Source organism: Camelus dromedarius, chromosome 1 (assembly GCF_036321535.1).
Source record: "Camelus dromedarius isolate mCamDro1 chromosome 1, mCamDro1.pat, whole genome shotgun sequence".
Taxonomy (NCBI): domain Eukaryota; kingdom Metazoa; phylum Chordata; class Mammalia; order Artiodactyla; family Camelidae; genus Camelus; species Camelus dromedarius.
The window spans coordinates 122,338,449-122,359,809 of NC_087436.1; the positions used below are offsets into that span (position 1 = coordinate 122,338,449).

The 21,361-nt window shown below is 55.7% G+C and overlaps 3 protein-coding genes and 1 non-coding gene across 7 annotated transcripts in view; 2 read left to right on the top strand and 2 right to left on the bottom strand.

The window, feature by feature from the left end:
• NSD2 (nuclear receptor binding SET domain protein 2) overlaps nucleotides 1-3,414 on the bottom strand; it is a 70,592-nt gene extending 67,178 nt beyond the window's left edge. For both annotated transcript variants that reach the window (XM_031438872.2, XM_064488781.1), the window contains exon 1: nucleotides 3,338-3,414. The gene's annotated coding sequence lies outside the window, so the exon portion shown is untranslated. The remainder of the gene's footprint in view (nucleotides 1-3,337) is intronic.
• On the top strand, nucleotides 893-998 carry LOC116148985 (U6 spliceosomal RNA). The gene has a single exon (XR_004132634.1). It is a non-coding gene; the product is annotated as a U6 spliceosomal RNA (small nuclear RNA).
• On the bottom strand, nucleotides 2,844-15,110 carry LOC135322063 (basic proline-rich protein-like). Its single transcript, XM_064489389.1, has 6 exons — nucleotides 14,468-15,110; nucleotides 9,563-9,628; nucleotides 8,625-8,705; nucleotides 8,332-8,398; nucleotides 4,335-4,349; nucleotides 2,844-3,768 (listed from the first exon to the last, which is right to left on the bottom strand). Exons 1-6 carry the CDS (start codon nucleotides 15,108-15,110, stop codon nucleotides 2,844-2,846), a joined length of 1,797 nt encoding a protein of 598 aa, XP_064345459.1.
• LETM1 (leucine zipper and EF-hand containing transmembrane protein 1) overlaps nucleotides 14,986-21,361 on the top strand; it is a 33,986-nt gene continuing 27,610 nt past the window's right edge. For 2 of the 3 annotated variants that reach the window (XM_031438893.2, XM_031438897.2), the window contains exons 1-2: nucleotides 14,989-15,187; nucleotides 18,582-18,642. In XM_031438893.2, the coding sequence (XP_031294753.2) occupies nucleotides 15,109-15,187; nucleotides 18,582-18,642 (140 nt within the window). In that variant the 5' untranslated portion in view covers nucleotides 14,989-15,108. Of the gene's footprint in view, nucleotides 15,188-18,581; nucleotides 18,643-21,361 lie in introns of all 3 variants that reach the window. The other variant, XM_064488811.1, reaches the window with a different exon arrangement.

Here is a 21,361-nt window from a genome sequence, read left to right on the forward strand (position 1 = left end):
TAAGTATTAAAAAAAAATTAAGATGCTTTGAAAATTGAGCTTTGGCCGTTTGCTTTTTGGAAGGCAGACTCAAGAACAAAACTAATTTGAGGTCTGTCTTGAATTATTTAACTAGCAACCAAATCTCATCAAATCAATCAGCTCCTTTGTATACTGAAACCAAGAGACAAATGCAAAATGCTGACAAGTCCCCGGGGTAACCAATTTAAGTCTTTTTCTCCCCAAAGTGCTTACCGTAATAACAGTTCCTGAAAAGGAAATTAACAGATCACATAAAAACACTTTGTAAAATATAAACATAATCCTTTACAACTTCCATGTTGCCTGCTCTTGTATTTTGTATATTTTACACTCTTTTTACTTTGCCCAGTGACGCAGAGAGGTTCAGCAGAAACATCTCAGTGGTAGGTACAGGTCTGTTCAATTATTTGTTGTACTCATATGCTTGCAATTTTTCATCATTAATTTTTATTTAACCTTTGAGTTGACTATGATGGAAAAAGGAAAAGGAAGGAAATAGCCCTGCCTGGCCAACAGGGTCTTGGCTCCCCCAGGTAAAGTGGCCACAGCCAGCCCCTGACTTTTCACACTCAGCTTCTTCCAGGGGGTCCCTTTCCCCTCAAACATGACTTAAGGAAAAGAAACACAAACAGGCCAGATGCTGGTATTAGAATGTGTTGTTTATCCTAAATCATACGCCCATTTATTCAGCATTCACTGGAGGCCTGCCCTGAGGAGGCACCAGTGCAGGCCAGGCTGCCCAAGGTTTTGCGAATCCTACCTCCAAAAGCTCATACAACAGGAGAGAAAGGTCACTTACAGCCATCAAAGGCTGGGTCCTCTGCGCTCAAAAAGGGAGACAGCTGGTCCACACCCAACAAGAGTCCACACAGTGCTCGCTCCGGCAGCACAAATACCAAAACTGGACCGCCACAGAGAAGAGCAGCACGGCCCCTGTACAAGGTGACACGCAAATTTGCAAAGCGGTCCGTACATTTTATTACTTTAGTTAAAAGCAGTGAATTCTTTTTTGAAAGCTTTGAGAGTCAAATCTCCAGGAATAAAACTTTTAGAACTGTTAAAAAAAAAAAAAGTCCACGCAGAGGCTCGGGCCAGGACAGGGCACCACATATTCAGGGACAAGGGCACGTTTATTCAGTCTGGCGGAGAAGAGTGAAGCTCAGAGCACTAAGACGCTTATCCCAAACTGCATACACTCTGCAGCCAGGAAGTTCATCAAAACAAAGCAAACCTGCGTACCAGAATACGTGAGTAGAAAGCCTTGCATCTTCAGTTCCCGCTGATTAATTATAGTACTTACTGAGAAAGGTTATTTGCCAGATTTAAAGACCAGGGCAAAATAAATGTGGATTATGAACTTCAGCATCATCTTCGCACACCCTTTGACGCATGCTCAGTGACAATCCCATGTCTCCTATAGCACACGTTCTATTGGTGTCTTCTACCCTCTCACCAGCACTTCTCAGTGAGTCTAATCCCACCTACTTTTACATGATTTACACTGAAGCAGCAAACCATAAAAAAGGGAGTAACTAATTAGTTTACATTCTGCCATGTGAGTTAACTTTTTTTTGAGTAAACTTTTTAACACTGGACTACTTGTAGGAGAGGTCCCACACAGGTGGAAGGCTCCATTCACTCCTCCGAAACTAAGCCACGGGTCTCTAATTTCTCATTTCTAATTCCTGCAATTCTGACATAATCTTCATCTGATTCCTCACATTTAAGTAAATGCTATTTTAACAGCCCAGTGTAAATCAGCTAAATAAAAACCATGAGCCTTAGTAGCCACATGTGGCAGCCTGTTTACCTTACTGTTTTGTTCTATGTTTCTCCACATAACTTCAAATTATGTTAATTTACAAACCACATTGCATTTATCATACATGTGCACACACAAGAATAATACGCTCATGATTTTCTGAAATTCATAAAGTTATTTATCTGATTTTCCTAAATTGGAATGTTTACCACTGGAATCAGAGGCCAGCCTCAACGGTAGTCATGCAGTCTCGGGGGGAGGACTTTTGTACCACAAAAGTCCTCACTTTACCAACCATCGGCCCAAGACTGAAGGCTGCTGGGCGTCTGAGAAAATGGAAGAAAAGAAAAGGAAATGACTCAAAGTAATCGTGCTTAGGGCATGAGTCCTCTGCACTTCCAGTCGGCAGTTTAGATTTGAACTAAGGGCGGTTGTGGGGTGCAGAAGCGCACAGCAAGCACACCGCCAAGAGCCTGTGCTCTCAGGACTTGTTTCCTTCACGTTGCATATCAGAGCTGTGCTTTTTCATTGTTGCTCTCATATTTAAATATGTAACAGGACCTTTAAAACAGCTGAGAAAATAAAAAAGTTAAAGTCCTGGTTACATAAATGAGATGGGATGGTGTCTAACTTATTTTCCATCTTAATAATCTTATTTTAAAGTACATAAAAGAAGAGTCAGTATACTCAACGCGTGGTACCCACGTGAGGTTTTTAAGTTGTTTAGTGATTAGGGAACACACATCTTGGCGCTTAAGTCATTCAAAAGTCAAGGCCTTGAACGTCTGAGAGCGGTTGTCAGGACTGAAGAACTTCCCTACCCTAGCTCTGCACTCACCCTCACCGACTTGGTCTTCCTTTCACAGGTTCTGTGACACACACGCACACACACGCGCTCTAACCACCAGCCCAGGAGTGATTAACGCCGTGGTGATACTAAGTTTCCACTCGCATGTCAAATCTACTCGCGTCTTGGCACACAAGGAGAAAACACTAACGCTGCACCGGGTCCTGTTCCTTCGGCCGAAACTCGGACTAGCTTTTTTTAAAAGCCGAGATTTTAAACCGCCCTTCTCACGAGTCGGGCAGAGCCGGCCGCTCGGCCCGGGGACGCACCGCTGCGCGCCCGGGGGCCTCGGGCCGCTGTCTGCGCCCAGCGCGGGCGCCGAGGGCCCGCAGCCCCGGGCGGGGTCCCCGCGCCTCCACCTGCCAAGGCCAGGCGGCTCGGGCGCCCGCGCTGACCAACGGCCGGCGTCCGGGTGTCAGCGCGGACCCTCCGCAGACAAAAAGCGCCCCCGGCCCCGGCCGCCCCTCCCACCGCCACCCGGCCCGGCCCGGCCCGGCCCGGCCCCGGCCCCGGCCCCGGCCCGCTCGGCGCCGCCGCGAACAAAGGCCGCCGGCCCGGAGGCCGGCACAGGTGCAGCCGCCGGCCCCGGGCCCAACATGGCCGCGCCCGCCCGCCGCCCGGCCCCGTTAGCCCGCCCGGCCCGGCCCCGGCCCCTCCGCCCCTCCGCCCCTCCAACCCGCGGCGGTTGGGCCGGCGGCGCCAGTGACCTGTTGTGCGGCGCATCCTCTGGCGACGGCGGCGGCGGCGGCGGCTCTCCGGCGCGGCGGCTCCGGCGGCGGCGGCCGGGGAGGGGGCCGGGGCCGGGGCCGCGGGGGAGGGAGGGAGGGAGGGCCGAGGGAGGGGAGGGGGCGGCGGCGGCGGCGGCGGCGGCGGCGGCGGCGGCGGGCGCAGCGCGGCCAGGCCGAGGCTCTCCGCGCGCGGCGCCGACCCCGCCCCCGCGCCTCCCGCCCGCCGCCGCCGCCGCCGGGCCGCCGCCGCCTCGCAGAAGCCGCGGGAAAGTGAGCGCCGCTGATTGGCTGCCGCGCTCGCGGGGCTGCGGCCGGGCTTTTCAAATCCGCGCGGGGCGGGGCGGCTGCGAGCGGGGGCCGGGGACGCGGGCGGGGACCGCTGGCCTGGGGTCGGGGGCGCTGGCCGGGGCCTAGGGTCGAGGGCGCGGGCCGGGGCGGGGAGCGCGGGACCCCGCGAGCCGCCTCAGACCGGCTCCGGGCGCGCGCCCCGCTCCCGCTACTCGGCCAGGCGCGCGACAGGAGGCGGCTCAACCGAAAGCCCGGAGCCAGAGTCCGGAGCGCGCGCGCGCGGGGTGGTGACGTCACTGTCGCGCGCCCAATCGTCGCCAGCGAGGCCGCCCGCGCGATCGCGGCCCCAGCTCGGGGCGCGCGGCCGTGGAGCCGGGATAGGGGGCCAGCGGCGCCGCTCCCGCCCTGGCTCCCCGCGTGGCCTACGCCCGCAAGGCCGCGCGCGGGCTAGGCCTGTGCTAGCCGCAGGCCGACACCCAAGTGGTCACCCACGTGGTCACCCACACGCCCCTGCCTCGGTGCGTGAAGAGGGCTCCCAGGTCAGGAGGCTCTCTGGCGCGGGTCCCCAGTCCGGGAAGGCGGAGGTCAGGTTCCAACCGCCCCTGGACGCGAAACAGCTGGAACTCGCAGGAAAGCAATATTGGGGGAGCTCCCAGGACTGCCGAAAAGGGTGCAGCGGCCCCCATACCTGCCCTCCCGGAACCTGCATCACAAACACCAAGTGGGAGAGGGGAAAGCAGGCCGGAGAGAGGCTGGCCGTCGCGATGGTAGTGAGGTCTTCCTGCAGAATATCTGCAGGGCGTGGATTCAGCCTTCCCCGCACCTCGCAAGCTCGGATCTGGCCTGGGTCTCGGTGCAGTGGGGAGTCCGTGGTCAGAGGCAGAACTTCCAGCCCCTGAAACTGCTAGGGTTCATGCCATTCTTGTGAGGCTGGGGTGGGGAAGAGGCCCAGGGCAGGCCTAGGAGTGTCAACCAGTGGTCAGGGTCTAGCTTTGAGAAGATCACCCTGGCTTATGGTGAGGACAGTGGACTATTACGGTGGACACAGAGATGTGCCCCTCAAGTGCCCATTCAAGGAAGGTCTTCCTGCCCAGCTTCCAGCTGCCAGCTCCTACAGGGTCTACGCCAGCTGCAGAGAGCCACCTCCCTGCTGGTCTCTCTTTCCTGGGGCAGCCACATCTGGTAACTGAAGGGATGGAATACAAAGGCCTGGTCAGCTCTGCCAGTGCAGGACTCTGGTAGGCCACACTCACTTAAGAGAAGTTGGCACTTCAGACTCCCTACCTCCAGCAGGGCAAGCTTCTGCTTCCCCAGAGCATGAGAGGCCCTCCGCAGTGTCCCAGGGGAAAAGGATTACAGACTTGCTCACCCTCCCATCCAAGGCTATATGGTGAGATCCTACTGTGTGTGCTGCACCCTTGCAGGGTACTGGAGCCTGAGCGACCAGAAGAGAAGCCCTTCCCCTATCAGTCACTGCCAGGACTCACCTCCGGCCACCAGGTGCCACTGGAAGGTGTCTAGCTGGGTGGTGGTCCATTCACATTTGCATTTTGCCACATCTCTTGGCTGTAGGGAGAGTAGGTACTCTCTCTGGGCCCTGGATCCCTCTGCAGCACAAGCCTGAAAACTGCCCATCTCCCCAGTATCTTTAAATCCCTGCAGTACAAGACAAGTACCACCAGATCTCATTTGATTTCACAGATTTAGAATTAGGCTCCTCTTCAAAAAAAAAAAAAAAAAAACTCTAGAATAGTGCAATCAACATGTAAATTTATTCAAAACATGCAAGTGTGTGTTTAAATTTTCTTGAAGAAAGTTATTTGGTGCTGGCTGATATTTTCCCGCTGAGTGCAGGCCTCCCTGGGCCCTAAGCCCTTTTCATCCAGTCTGGCCATTTGGGCAGCCTCAGCCCTGCACACACCAGGGTCCTCACCCTGTGGAGACCATATTTCTGATGATCAGGTCTCCCTCCATCAGTGCAAGGAACAGGAGCCCCTCACAGGACTGAAGGAAGCCGTGGACAGGTAGATTCCTGGGTGAGGAGACTCTCATCTGCCCCTTTGCCCCCTTGCAGATGGGGGAGGGCCATGATGGTGGAAGACCCAAGCCTGGTGGGCACAGAGAGGTGCAGGGCACTCAAGGATATCAGCAGCTGGGGCCGAACCTTGTTTGGGTCTCTTTGAGAGTCTTAACATTTCTCAGAATGAAAACTATACTTAGAGAGGAGATTGCAGGAAACCGAGGGACTGGGAATCTACTGATATCAAGTAGCAACCACAGAGGAGAGGCATTCCAGGGGCAATGGCTGCCCTGCTCTGGCCTATTGGGGTTCAGTTGCTCTCCATCTCAGCTCCCCCCTGCTGCCCCGCCCCCATCAGCCTCTCAGGCTGAGGCCGAACTAGGTAAGGCATTTAGAATCAGAGAACCCCAGGCCTGCCTGCTAGCTCTAAGGCCAGCCATGCAGCCACAGAACAAGGGGTCAAGTGGAGCTGGGAGTCCCCTGGTCTCAAAGTCTGCAGCCACTAACCGCTCACTCAGGGCATACAGTTCTAGGGGGCACAGTCCACTCCATGTTCTCTGTGTGGTCCTAGCCAAAGCCCACTCTGCCTCCCTGCTCCTCCTCCACACAGGCCCTGCAGCTCATGGCTGAGACCTCCCTGCAAGAGCTGCTGCCAAAGGCAAAGCCCAGGCCCCTTAACCAAAGGAGCCCCCGAGCCCCGGTTTGGCCTCCCCATCCCCCACCAGGGCCAGGGTCCCCCAGGGGCCAGGCTCATTGCTGTTTCCATGGGGATGCATGCACTCTGACCCCAGCCTTTCTCCATCCCTGGCCAAATAAAGAGAGCTTCCAAGTGGAAACCAGTGGTCTCAAGCCGCCCCTCCTCCCATGCCCCAGGTGGCCCCTGCCTCCAAGGAGGGGAGTGGGGGAGGCCCAGAGCCCAAGCCAAGCAGTGGCCAAGGCCTCACACCCCCAGACCTTCTTGGCAGCCCCTTCCCAGCCCTGACCGCTCTGCTCCCCAGGCTGGAAGTTTGCCTTTCTAAAGGCTCAATTCTTCCTCAGTTCTTGCCTAGCCCAAGGACCACTTCCGTTCACTGGGCCAGCCCACAGGAGTTAGCGGCAGTACTGTGAGGCCTCTCAGGGTCACATGGGCCAACCCTCCATTGAGCAAGGGTCCCTGTCAGGGAGATGACGTGGAGACTGAAGCTTTGCTGAAAAACCACGCACCCCCACCCAAATCCCAGGTGAGAGGCCTGAACAGGAGGCCTCCCCACCTTCTCTGCCCGCCCCTCTCTCCATCAGCCTCAAGATTGACCTACAGGAGCCCCGGAGGCCTGAGGTGCCTGTCATCAGAATCTCAGTGGTCACCTGCAGGAACAAACCACAGCCCCGGACCATAGTCCCCTCCTAAGGGCAACCTCAGAGCCATCTTCCCCACCTCCCCACCCCGCCATGGGCTGCGTCCTGGAGATTCCACCCCAGCCAGCCTGGGGCTTACCCCTCCCCAGGATTCCACTTCCTAAAACCTCCTCTAAGCCAGCCTCTGCTCTCCTGCCACCCTGCCCCGCTCCTACCAGGGTCTTAGTTCGGCTTCCTATCTGGAATTGGGCAGCAGTTTTCTCCTCACTGGTTCCCCACCACTTTCTCCCCCTTTAGTTCATTCTCTGCACCCAGCCAAGGGAAGTTTCCTAAACCACAAAACTGATCATGTCACCCACCTGCTAGAAATCCTGCTATGGCTCCCCAGTGCCCCCTCACAAAGCCCACTTCTTGGCGAGCCTTGCATCAGACTTGCAGGAATGAGGAGGCCATCACACTCTGCCTCTTCCACCAGCCCTCTCCCCAGTGCTCCCGGTCAATAAAGCTCACTCCTCACTGGACTACACCCCTTGGACAGACACGTGCACCTACCCCTGGGCAGGGTACCAGACTGGACTTCTTCCCTTCCTCTCCCCATGCCAGGTCTTAGCTGGGATGTGACTTTCTCCAGAAGCCTTCCTCTACCCCCTCTCAGGCTGGCTGAGTCCCCCTGGGGGCACACGCAGCCCACGTTTATCTCCAGGTGCCCGTGCGACCTCATGATGGACTGAGTGCCAGGCTTCCAGGCTTGGTTTCCCCTTGTTCTAGCAGCTTCAGGCTGCTGATAGAGTACCACAGGACAATGCAAAGTCTTTCACAGTTCCGGAGGCCAGAAGCCTGAAACCAAAATGCATGTAGGGGCTTGTTCCCTCCAAAGGCTCTCCCTAGCTTCTGGTGGTGGCTGGCAGTCCATGGTGGTCTTTGGTTTCTATCAGCATCTCTTCACTCCCAGGCTCTGTCTTCACAGGGCCCTCTCCCTGCGTCTCCACCTGTCTGTTTTCTCTTCCTATAAGGTCACTAGTCATTGGATTAGGGCCCACCTAATGACCCCGTCTTAAGTTAATGACATCTGCAAAGACCCTGTTTCCAGTTAAGGTCGCATTCCCATGCACCGGAGTTGGTACTTAAACACATCTCTTTTTTGGCGGGAGGCGTCACAATTCAACCCACAACACCTCTCTTCCTAGTTGCATGACCTTGGGCAGGTTGTGAGGCCTCTGTATGTGAAAGGGTGACAAGAATAGCTCATTACTTGCTTTGGGAGCGGCTGCGAGGCAGGAATGGCTGTGTCAAGTCAGAGCCCGCCTCCGCTGAGGTAGCGAGCTCGCACCTGTGGGGCCGCCCGCCCTCCAGAAAGCGCAGGGTGGGGACGGTGCGAGCCAGGCGCGGCGGAGCGACTGGGACAGGGAGGCTCACACGATGAGGAGTCCTGGCCTGGCCTGGCCGGGCGGCGGGGCTCCCAAGGTTAGGGACCCGCGGGGAGAGCCGGCCGCAGGTCTCCCTCCGCCCTGACCCCGCCTCCGAGCCCAGCCCCACACAGTCCCGCCGCTCATTGGTCACGCTCCTCAAAGCCCCGCCCCCTAGCGGCCCCGCCCTGTGCCCGCGCTCTGCTCTCGCTCGCACCGGTCATGTCGGCTCTCCGCCCCGCGTCAAGGCTGTTTGGTTTTTGCCGCTCTGGCTCTCTTGGAGGGAGGCAAGCGATGCCTGAGAACGGACAGCAGTGGTGAGAAGACGGGCGACGTCCACCATGCCGCCCGCACCCCTCCTGCAGCCCCTGCACCCCCCACCTCTTCACCGAGACTGCCCAGATCCAGGACCAGCCTGGGCAGGGCCCGCGGCCAGCGCTGCCCACTCACTCAGGCTTCGGCTAAAGAAACATTGTTTTGTGCTACAGTAGCGCTTCTTTTTCTAATTGTGAAAATTTCAGGAAATTAAAACCCAGGACAGCAGAAAGAAGAAAATAAAAGTTCTTCCTAAGCCCTGGGCCTGCAGCGAGATGTAAGCGCTGTTAAGAGCTTGGGGAGTGCTGTGGACCACTGCTGTTCTGGATAGGTGACCAGCTTCACTGACCTAAGTTGGGGACTGACCAGGGACAGGAGGAATGGCCACTAGGAGCCACTTCCTGCTCCCAGCCAGACAGATCCTTTTTATTACTTTTTTCACTGGAATAAACTTAAATTTACAGGGGAAAAAAAGGCAAATATAGCAGAGTTGCCCCCAACTGTTTCCCCTAATGTCAACTGACCTTACATTTCCATAGTAGCTTTGTCAAAACTAAGAAACCAATGTGACTAAACCCCAGACTTGATTCAGAGCTTGCCAGTTTTCCCACAAATGTAGAAGAATCTCTTTTAAAAGGAAACTCTAACCAAGGCTGCTGCTGTGGGCTGTAACAGAGAAGTTGGGACAAGACCAGCCTCCCACCGTAAGCACCATTACATGCACAAAACAGCTGAGATGATGGTTCTCAGGTGGTGAGGAAAGGCAAGCGCAGGACTGCGATCCCGAGGGAAGGGGCCTCCCAGAGGCACTCCTGGACACCGTGCAGCCCGGCTCTCTACCTGTGGGCAGCCTCCTCCCATGGCACAGGGAGATGGAGTCCAACAGGGCAGTGATGCGGCTGGAAGCTGTGGGGAGGGCCCTGGAGAAGAGGCCAGGTGTAGAGGGGAGTCCCACTGTCCTTGGCTGAGGACGTGCTTAGGGTGAGGATCCTGGACTGACCAGAAAACAACTTCTGTGGGACTCTGGCCTGGCCAGAGTGGAGGCCTCATGGAGTCCCATGAACGTCCCTGGACATGCAGCTGAGACCCTAAGGTGCACGCCCTGGGAACTGATGCTGCACCCTGGAGCAGAACACTCTCCGGACATATCGTCTCAGCCACCTATTGCTGAGGTCATAGAGCCCTGAAGCTTAGTGATTCAGAACAGCTGTCAACACTGCTTATCACATGCAATTTCTTTGTCAGGAATTCGGAAGTGGGGGAGCTGGATAGTTCTGGCTCAAGGCTCAAGGTCTCCCATGAGCTTGCAGACAAGATGACACCCAGGGCTGCTGGCATCTAAAGGCTTGCCTGGGGCTGTGGATGGACCGCCAAGGTGGTTTACTCAGGTGGTGCTGCTCATTGGCAGAAGGCCTCAGTTCTTCCCCATTTGGGCCTCTCCAGGGGCTGCTCAAGTGTTCCCCTAACATGGGGGCTGCCTTCCCTCAGAGCAGGAATCCAAAAAGGAGGAAGGCAGAAATAGCAGTCTTTTGTGATCTGGCCTTCAAAAGCACACGTGGTCATTTTCAGAGGATGATAACAGAATCTAGAGGTTGTAACATATCATCTAGAACAACCAATATACAAAAAAAAAAAAAGTCATGAGGCACGCAGAGAAAAGGCAACTGATAAAAAATATTTGCCAAAATGATGGCCAAAATTTGTCCACAGTTGACAAAAACATTAACCTACACATCTAAGAAGCTCAGCAAACCCAAGAAGGCTGAATCCTGCTTGGATGCAAACCACACGTAAGCACCCCATATCATCAAACCAGAGGGGCAGGCAGTAAGGACAGAGACAGTGGTCATAAACAATGGCAATCCAAATATCACTCTTTTACAAACTTACCCTCAAAAGAAAACAGTCCTGTGAATACACTAACTTGCCCAGGTCTCATGCAGGGGTCTCCTTAGCTTCAAAGCAACTATGCCTCTGATTGGGACCCACCATGAGGGGGGTCATGGAACAGGGAACAGCTGACCAATGAAAGAAGAGGATGGATGAAACTTTGACATGTGACAGAGGGACATGGCAGATTGGGGGAAAAGAGAGACAATTCAATAAGGAGGCCTGGGATGCTGGGTTATCCATAAGGTAAAAAACAAAAACAAAGTAAACACAAAAAATGAATCTGGGCTTGTACCTCACACTACATGCAAAAATTCCTGGAACCTCTAGATGGATCGAAGTCTTAAACAGTGAAAGAAAATATTTAACTCCTTTGGTATAAGACATAAATGAATACCTTCCTGACCTTATGTTAGGGAAGACCTTGCTAAAAAGGCCAGGGGAAACCTGTTAGCTGTCAAAGGGAAGATCTGTTTGCACTAAAATGTAAACCTTCTGTTCGTCGAAAGACACTAAGAGCACCCAGAACGAGCCTGAAGGAGAGCAAGCTGCAGGCCTGACGGTGCCGCGTTCCAAGTGCAATTACAAGCTGCAGTCATTAAAACCGCTCACTACTGGCTCAAGTATAAACAAAAAGAACAAGCAACAGAAGAGAGTCCCATGCACACCTGGCCCCCTGACTTCCAACAAAAGCACTGCTGCAGTTAATGGGATATGTTATTTGCTTCTGCAACAAATTCTTGTAAACTCAGTGGCTTAAAACCTCCCAAATTTATCATCTTAAAGTTTTGTAGGTCGGAAATCTGACACAGGTCTCGCTGGTCTAAAATCAAGGTGTTGCCAGGGATGCATTCCCGTCCGGAGGCTCTGGGAGAGAATTAATTTCCTTGTCTTTTCCAGCCTCTAGAGGCTGCTTGCATCCCTTGGCACAAGGCCCCTTCCTCAGTCTTCGAAGACAGCCACAGCTGCCTGAGCCCCTCTCACACGGAATCACTCTGACCACCTCCTCTGTAGTCACATCTCCCTCTGCCTCTCTCTTCTGCCTCCCTCTTCCTCCTCTGTAAGCCTTTTGCTTTGGTTGGAGTGGGGGCTGCATAGGTGTGTGCATAATGGAAAAATGTTTCACACTGTATACTTGGGACTTGGCCACTTCACCTCACATACACTGAAGTAAAAGTGAAAGTTAATTTTAAAATTAAAACTTTTAATTTGAAAGGTTTACAAAAAGGTTTTCCAGCAAACCCAGGGTTCTGTTATGAAGAAGCAATGAGAGAGGTGGGTTGCAACAGGAAGCCAGGAGGCACAACCTCAGTCCCATAGACCCCATCCTTGGGGTCTCAAGAATCAAACGCATGTCCCTCCCATATCACAGCCCACAGCCACCATCTTGGTTGTGCAGGTTGTTCCATGCCTGTGCATACATAAGGCTGCTGGAGGAAGACATACCTTTCCCCATGGTGCTCAAAGGCACCTGGCGCCTCTCCCCAAGGACCTTACCCTCCAGCCCTGCCTCAGGCCCCTCTCCTGGGCTCACACCCTTGCCCTTGCCATGGCCCAGAGCACAAGCCATGCCCACCACCCCCGTTGTAAGCATCCCTCTGTTGCCAGCTTACTTGCTCTGGTACCCAATTCCAAACTCCCTTTAGTCCTAGCAGGCCCCACAGGTCAGTGATCTTGCCACCTTCCACTATCCCAAGCCCCCCCCCCACCTCTTCCCCAGTTCAAACTTCCCAGTCAAGACTTATGTAAAGCCGCTCCCTTGTGCACACCCTGACTCCATGGTCCCTCTCTTCCTTCTTCACACTTCTAACCTGGTAAAACTCTAACCTGGTCCTATCCATTCCTGCCTGTCCTGCACCTGAGCGTGGCCGGAGTATAGCACACAGTTCTGCCCAGTCTTCCTCTGGTACCCTTACCCCTAACCCAACCTCTAACCTGACGCCTTAGCTGATTCCCTAAGCCAATCTCTAATCTGACCCCCCTAATCAGACCCTAATTTCTGATTGACTGATTCTTTAGCATGATCTCTAACCTGACTCCTTAACCTGATTCCTAAGCTGATTCTCTAACCTCCCTAACTGGGGCGTTTCCGCTGCCTGGACATCCCACCCTGTTACTCTAGACTCTGTCATCTGTGTAAATGCACAGTGACTGTGGAAGGTTATGTACAGTATGTGGAAGCACAGGGAAGAGGAAAAGGGAGCCTTGCCAAAGGAGAGAAAAAAGAAAGAGGCAGAAGGAGTCCACGACTTTAAAACAACCTGCTGCACCACGATTGTGTGTTCTCAGACTGCTTCATGAAGAGACAGATGTGCGGGAGGAAGGCGGCCACACATCTGGTATTAGCCTTTCTGAGTTTGTTACTTATTTGCAAAATTGGGGTAGAAATAAAACTTGCCCTGTAAGTTGCCTTGTACCAGATGTCCACTTGTTTCTTTACTTATTTTTATAAACTTGAAATGGCTACAATTAGCACATGTTCTTCAGATAATCAGAAAACCCAATAAAGTTACTGATGGTTGAAAATGAGTTTCTCTAAAACTTGACCCTGCCCAGGCTGCAGAGAGCATCAGAGGTGGTGTCCAGAATCTCCTGACGCAGCATCCCTGTTCCTCTATGAAGACCCTAATTTGGCTTCTCCCTTCCACCGACCTGGCTGGCCCAGGGGTGAGGCATCCCAAGTGCAGGTGAGCAGTGTTGCTACCCAACCCCTGCAGTGTCCTTCAAAGTCCTGTTACAAACAGACATTCATGCCCATTGGTTGGTCACTGCCTCCTGCTCGGCCCTGTCTCTGGCCAGCTGGGACCCTGAAGCATCATCAGGGACCAACTTTGATTCTTTCCCATCTCTAGGGTCTCCCTCTCTGCCCCTCAACAGCTTTGGGACAGGGCCCTGAGGCGCTCAGGGCCAATGTCAGCTACTAGTACTTAGACAAGTGTACTCCTACACTTTGGGTATTAAAAGGCCAGTCCTGTCCAACCCTGAGCACCTGTGGACCCTGCCTCAGGCCTGGCCCAGGGCCAGGGGACAAGGACTATCCTTCCTTGTCCCTCCCCCATTGCCTCCTGGGGGATGGGCAGGGAAGGAACATGGCTTTACAGTTTGTGGGCAGTGGAATCTCGGTTTCAGGCATATGAGAGCTTCAATGAACCCTGCACTTGATGTCTATGGCACTGACTGCCCAGTGCCAATATAAGCGCTTCACATCATCTACAAAGTGCCCTGCACTAACGAATGCCACCCTCCCCACCTGTGATGGGGACTCCAGCCCCATCCCAGTCCAGCACCTGGTGGTTCTGGCTCAGGGAGGTTCAGGAAAACCACCACAGGCAGGCTACTTCTTCCAGATGGAGAAGGCTGCGTGCTGGGGGAGCCTCCTAGGGAGAAGTGCTATTCAACCAGCCCTGAAGACGGGAGCCTGCTGTAATCAGGATTTCCACGCTCCTGCACGTCAGAGGACAGGCACGCACTGAGTGTGCACTGCAGGAAACTGCTGGGGTTACAGCAGTGAACAAGACAGACAAGCAGATGGGCGGGAAGGACTGCAAAGACCGTCCAGGCAGAGGACCTGAGAGGAGCACAGGCTGGCGAGTGGGAAGCAGGGTGGGGAGTCCGGGGACGGGCTGAGGCACAGGCCGGTGGGAGCGAGCTGCTGGGGAAGGCCGTGTTCCCTGGGCCCCAGAGCCGCGGATCCCCAACTCCCCCGGCCTGCTTTCCGGGCACCACCTCAACGATCTCCCCACGACCACCGCCAACACAACCGCGTCTTAGGGAAGGGAAGGTGGAGCTCGAAGGCCACGACTGCCCGGTCTCTCCCTCCCGAGGGCAAGCGCTTGAGGGGTCAGCGGGGCGGACCTGCGCGCTCGGCCCAGCCCCAGCGGGCGCCGCCCTGGACCGGGGGCCCTCGGGGCTGCGGGCGGCGGCCCCGGGCCAGACGAACCCGGCCGCTGGCGTCCCTCAGGCCCCCGCAGGACTCTGCTGCAAAGGTCCCGGAGGCCTCTGCTGCGCGTCGGTGCGGCAGCCTAGATCCCACAGCCGCGGCGCGGGCGCGGGAAGGCCCAGCACGCATGCCCCGCCGGCTCCCAGCCCGCGAGGCCCGCACGCGCGGCGCGGCGCGGCGCGACCCCGGAAGCAGCGCGCCGCAGGGCGGCCGCGCGGAGCACGCCGGGACGGGCGACGGGCCGCGGGGCAGGCCGGGACCGGCAGTCCGCTGCGGCGCGGGCCCGCCCCTCACCTGGCCGGCGCCGGGAGCCCGAGGGGCCCAATGGGAGCGGCGGCCCGGCCGCCCCGCCCCGCGCCGCCGGACGTCGGCGCTGGGACATGGCTGCCGCCGACGCCGGGTCCTTGAGCTGAGCGCCCGCCGCCCGCAGCCAACCGCCGCCCTCAACCGTCCGCGGGCGGGCCGAGCCGCCGCCGGCCGGCGAGAAGCCGCGGCCGCCGCGGCGGAGAAGGAGGAGGCAGCAGCAGGAGGCCGGGCAGCCTCCGCGGCCGGGCACATGGCGTCCATCTTACTGAGGAGCTGCCGCGGCCGGGGGCCCGCCCGCCTCCCGCCGCCCCGCGCCGCCGCCCCGAGGGGTAAGCGGCCAGCGCTCGGTCGACGGCGCGGGGCCGGGGCGGCGGGAGGACCGGGGCTGGGGCCCAGACGGGCGGTCCAGAGAGGGCCTCGGGGCCGGCTGCGCCCCGCCCGCTGGCGCCCCCAGGTCGGGCGGCTCCCGGGTGGGTGGGTCGCGGCCCGGACCTTGCCCCGCCGTGCCCCTCGGCGCCGCCCTGGCCGGCGTGTCTCTGGGTGTGGTGAGCGCCCGGGCCGTGGTGCCGACGCGCGGGGCAGCCTGTGACTCACTCGCGCTGTGACCTTAGTCGCCCGGCCGCTGGCCGCTGCGTCGTGAGCGGGATTAGGAAAGTTTAGAAGGGGGCGCACTGACAGCCAGCCCTAAGACGGTTAAGTCCCGTGGAACTGGGCGCCTACTCACCAGGACAGTGGTGCCTCGGGCCACGTTCAGGGCTCCTGAGATGGGGAGGCATGGCGGGGCCGGCAGACCCCGGCGAACAGAACCTGCGGGCTTGTAGGGACGTCCCTGGGACCGACATCTTTCTGGTGTTATTGGGCATCTGTGGACGGTCTCCAGGCCTTGCTGTGCATGGCCTCAGGAGCCTTAGAGCTCCTTGTACTTGGAGCCTTGGTGACCCTGGCTGTGACGGGGGAACACACCTCACTCCGGGCACTTAGGGGCCCACGTGTAGGGGGCCTGCACTGACCCTCACCATCTCTTTGTACATTGACCTTTCTGAGTTACTTATTCATAAAATCGGGGTAGAAATAAAAATTGCTCTGTAAGAGTGAGATTCTTAAGTAAAATTATATATTTCAAGGGGCTTTACAGTTTATAAAGGCACCCCAAAAAACATGGTTCTTGTCATTTGTAACAGTAATGGCTCATGAGCTGCTAAGACCTTTGGAGCCCAGAGAAGGGCGTGGAGCAGCAGGAACTCACTGTATGAACAGTATAGTACCCATTCCAGCTTTTAGTGCTTGTCTTCCCTCTACTGTTGGAGCTCTTTGTCTCCCTTGCCTCTTAAGGATAGTGATAAAAATACTTCGGCCGCAGACCTTTCTGTAGCACGCTTACAAGGTAGCGGAATTTGTTCTGTGCTTGTGATGTTCCAGAGACACGTATGTTTCACTGTTGCTCTTTGCTCAGACACTGCTCAGCCAGCCGGTTTGCCACGGAGCCTGCAGGCCCCAGGGCTGGGTAGTGGTGAGCCAGTCCCTGAGCCCTCAGACGTGATGTTCTCACCTGGGGGTGGCAGCCCTCTGCTGGAGACGTTCCCCCACTGTTAACGTTCTCCGTCAGTATGGGTCTTTGTCACGACTAGTAAACCAACACTAATGCGTTATTAATTGAGGTCCACGATGTATTCAGGCTTCCCTTATTCTGCACATACTTTGTTCTGATGTCCTTTTTTTTTGGTCCCACGACCCTATCCAGGACACCACGTTACATTTAGTCACCACTTATTTTCAGTGTTCTCTTGGTTGGGACAGTTTCTTAGACTTTCCCTGACGGTTTTGGGGAGGGCTGGTCAGATATATTGTAGGACGCCCATCTTTTGCGATTTGTCTGGTGTTTTGCTCATGGCTAGTCTGGGGCTAAGGGTTTGGGGGAGTAAGGCCGCCGGGCTGTAGTAGTGTCCTCAGCACAGCCTGCCAGAGGTGCCTGCAGCAGTGGGACTTACCCTGGTCCTTGCTGACTGTGGTCATCAGCCTGAGGAGGTGTCCGTCAGTCTCCTCTGGTCTAGGGTTACTCACCCCCTTTGCACACTGTGCTCTCTGGGAGGAAATTGCTCTGTATGGCATGTATTTGGGAGTGGGCTAGGACTTGTAGAGGTGGGAGACCAGATTTATCAGGGACTGGTTATGAGAGGCTAGGGGCCGACCTCCAGCCATTATTGAAACCAGGGAGCGCTGGGCAGGAGTAGGCCTGGGGAAGCCCAGAGTTTTTGTATACACAGGAAGTCAGGTTCCAAGTGCCTGGAGAGGCTCCTGCCAGCGAGGCCGAGTCGGGAGAATCCAGAGTGCAGTTTCCTGGAAGCCAGGTGAAGGAAGGTGTGGGATGGGAAGAGTGAGAAGCCTCTGTCTCCCCATCCTGAGTTCCTGGCAGAGCTAGCGCCCTGGGAGTTTCTAGAGTGATGAGAATATCTCTTGTTTTTCATAGTGAGTCCTTCTCACACACCAGAGTTTATGCTAAGGAGGGACCTGTGATGGCAGGGGAGGGGCTCTGGAGACTGAGTTCGGTTGCCAGTGGCCAAGGATGTGATCATCAGTCCTGCCCAGGCGAGGGTGAAGGGAGCTCTTGGGCTGGCGGCTCATGCCAGTCCCACGGGGCGGAAGGCCCTGTGCGAGGGCTCTTCTGGCCGTTGCCCTGCGCGCCTCTCCCCCAGCTGTTCTGTGTCCTGTATAAAACCCGCAGCAGTAGACAGAGCCCTCTCCCGAGCTCTGTGAGCCACTCCAGCAAGTTATCAAAGCTGAAGAGGCTGTGGAAACCTCCTATTTTGCGGTTGGCAGAAGTGTGGGTAGCCTGGGACCCCACCTGGAACTGGCGTTTGAAGTGAGGGCAGGAGACTTGTGGGACCAAGCCCTTCATCTGTGGATCCGCACTAACTGGGTGGTTAGAGCCCAAACTGAATGGTAAGACCCAGCAGGGGTCAGAGTTGGAGAGAGCCATGGCTGGAAAAGAGACCACAAGAGGGCCTCCGGAAGGAGGGAGTGGCTGTGGCCCACCCCACTGTGTGCAGTGGGTGCAGAGCCTGGGGGCCTTCAGAGTGCGGGGAGTGTGGGAAGGGGCTGGTAGGGTGCGTTGTGGGTGGGCGGGCTCGGGCTCTGGGAGTTGTGGCAGCTGGTCTGGTTGCTGGGGGGGCCATTTCTGAGTTAAGTTCTCCAACTGGGGGAGGCTTCTGTTTGGGGGAGAAGGAAGGCGGACCCACCTCAGCTGGAGTGAGGGGTTGGGAACTAAAGTTAAAGTGTCAGAAGTACATCAAAATCCAACAAATGTGCTGTGCACTCATCAGTATTGTTTCTTCAGGAAGCAGCTTGCTCTTGGTGTTGGCTCTGCTGGTAGTTCTCACAGTCCTCATGTGGGACTCCGTGGGCAGGGAGGGTGTTGGCTCATTTGGACAGGGCCCTCACTTGCTCTGCGGGGCTGTCTGCATTGGGGATCGCGTGCGCCTGGCCTCTGTCCACTAGAGGCAGCTGGAGTGAGGGGCGGGGGCCCCACCTGCGGAGACTGAAGGCCGTGGCTCCCTGGAGAGCCGGGTGCCTCCAAGACGTTGCGTTCCAGCGGGGGCAGGGCCTTCACTCAGCAGCGCTCAGAATAGCTTCCGGAAACTCACTCTGTACAACTGTGAAGGACGGTACCAGTGTGAAGTGCCCCGTGTGAGACTGACTCTCCTGTTCTCCCTTGTTTTGTGGCAGGCAGTCTGGGCGACCGTGCTTGTCTCAGCTGTGCCAGCGCCATGAGGTGGGGAAGCTGCGTGTAAGTACATGAACGTTGTGTTCTGCCTGTTTGAAGGTGGGGGCTTGAAAATGCTCCGGTGATGGGGGAGAGGGTATGTCCCACTTTCCTGTTCGTTGTTCTTGTTCTCTTAAACCTTGATCTTTTCTTCTTGAAATACATAACCAAGTACATTAGTGAATATTTGGAAAATAAGCAAACATCCATAATCCTGGTACCTGACACATTATTAGCGTTTTGGTGTGTGTTTTTCTGGTCTTTTCCTCTTATGTATCTGTTTTTAAGACACACAGTGGTAACTGCAGTCTACATACAATGCTGTCTTTTCCACGCTCACACAGCTGCCATTTTCAGTGGCTTTTCATGTATTGTGCACAAAGATGTTGGACGTGTCCGGTGGCATTGTGGGTGTTGGGCTCCATCAGCAAGCATGCAGACACCCCTCCTCACACTGTACTCGTCCTGCACAGAGTACCACTCGAATCGCTTGCTGGCCACGGGACTGGCCCTGCTTGGTTCTAGGGATGTATCTAGAGTGGGTGGGAGGTCTGTGGTACTGCTGAGAGGCTGGAGGCCTTCCTGGAGGGAGCGCCATCCACATTCCCTGTCCACTGTCACACGAGGACTTGAGCTTCCCTTGGGGCTGCTGCGCTCTCCCTGCGTCCCCCTCCCCTGTGGGGGGGGGCACCCGGACCTCTCTCTTGGCAGCAGGTCCGTGTTCACCTGTCCCGGGTGCCTAGAATGGAGCTCCTCTCTCCCAACGTCCTTCACTCTTCTTGGGTGAGAGGGTGGGACCTCCTTCCCCAGTGCTGTATGTCTGGCCGTCACAACCCCTAGTCCGTGGAGCTCTGGACTCTTTCGGGCTTTCTTACTCATTCAAGATGGTTGACTTGCCACCTCGTCTTGGCCATAAAACTTTTCTGGAGGATGCTTCCTGGGTCAGATGTAATTCTCTAAAACAAATGCTGTATGAGCCATACATGAAAATGTGGTGGTTCTTAAAGCAAAATCGTGTGTGAGTGTATTTTCAGTTTTATGGCTCTTATAAAGCGCTAAAATGAGTAGCTAGGCGCAGGCTTTTCGCCCGTGAGCAGGTGTCTTCATGGAGGGGAACTGGCATGTGTGCAGCGTTTGGCAGGGACAAAGTCTTTTCTTAAGTTCCTCCCAGGAGCAGCCCCTGCAGGCCCCCTCCTGCTGCCAGGTGCTTGCTCCCAGCCCCCTCTGGGCTCTGCCTTTAAGCAGGCTTCTGATCGTCACCAGACTGCTGCCATGAAGCCTCTCTTTCTCTGATGTGGAGGCATTCGCGTGTGAGCGTAGAACAGCACTCCTGCTGAGGTGTGCTTGTCTAGATTTCAGAGTTCTGAGTGAACTCTAATCTGTGCTGGCATTTCAGGGGTCTGAGGCCCGGTGGGTATCTGGAAGCGGGTGGCCGGTGACCTGGGGTTGCAGTCATGGTTGTTGTGAAGGATGTGGTCCCACAGGGTCAGCTCTCAGGGTGATTCAAGAGGGGCTGGAAGTCTGGGTTTTGGTGTGAAGTGTCTGGGTTTGGAGTACTGACTGCTGAGGCAGCTTCTAGGACTGTTGTGTGGACTGGACTTACCTGCATGGACCACCCAGGGCCGCCGTGGGGTGTCTGTCGTGCTGTGCCTCTTCCCCTGTTGTTTACAGGGACCAGGCCTCACGTGCCTCCTTTCTGGACAGCCCTTCTAGAAGAACTTCTGGACTGTTTCAACTCGAAAACGGTCTTTGGGGATTGTAACTGGAATAATGTCATTTGGGAATATTAGCTTTTAAATCTCGTGCAGTCTTTCCACGTGCAGGTTGTTTTCTTATAACAAGGCACGTCGTTTCCTTATGCAGACTGTGTGCGCAGCCTTTGAGACAGTTCCTGGGTGTGTTCTATTTGGTGGTGTGTTCTTCATTGTCTTTTCTACACAGAGATTGAGGGTCCTGGTCTGCGTGTGTTTCCTTGTGCCTGGCCACGTGGCGTGGCTTGGTGGTGGTTTTCTCGCCCGTGTTGTAACACGGCTTTAGTTAGTGGCTCTGCCTTCCCAGTGCGTTTGCTGCTGTTGCCGTCTCAGCTTCTGTCTCAGTGGCCGGACTTGCCATCAGAGCAGCTGTGGTCCCCCCTGCGTTATCAGAGACTCCAGCATTTTATGAGATGATGATTTTTAGGGGGTTAAACACTTCATTTAGGAAGTTAAGGCCATGAGACCTGCAGAGCTGCCATGCTGGTGTTGTGCACTTCATGCTAGGGATCGCGGGGGAGAGCTGAAGTCCGAATCAGTCTCAGCACCCGAGAAGTTTTATTTTTTATTTTGATTGTGCAGTATAAGAAATGTTGAGTCACACAGGTAAGTAGTTGTAAGTGGTAATCATCTGTATCAGTTTTTTTAACAACAGTTATTTTGCAATCTCAGTCTTAGCTGAAATGGCCCAGACCCCTGAAGGGTGAGCAGGCAGAGAGTTTCTGACCTGGACAACATCATGGGCGCTGTCTGGCCACCCTTGACCTCCTTTGTCGCAGAAGTAAAGGCAGAGAGGAAGCACACAACTGTGCATGAGCAGCCAAACCGGGAAACGGCAGCTCTGAAACCCCGCAAGCGTGGAGCCCTGTTCGGTGGGAGAGCCTGAGCTGCCAGGCTGGTTCTGTTTTGTGTCTCCCTCAGTGGCACTGCTCCTGAGGTCTGCTGCCCATATTGATGCATGGTCACGGGTGCTGCCCTCACACGGCTGTCGG

Excerpts from the sequence above, each read along its gene's own strand:
- LOC135322063 (XM_064489389.1), bottom strand. The coding sequence starts at position 15,110 with ATGTGCCCGGCCGCGGAGGCTGCCCGGCCTCCTGCTGCTGCCTCCTCC. Across the intron at positions 8,706-9,562 it reads TGGGAGGAGGCTGCCCACAG|GCATCGCTTGCCTCCCTCCA; the intron begins GTAGAGAGCCGG and ends GTCCGTTCTCAG. Across the intron at positions 8,399-8,624 it reads GCGGAGAGCCGACATGACCG|TCGCTCCGCCGCGCCTGGCT; the intron begins GTGCGAGCGAGA and ends TCCCTGTCCCAG.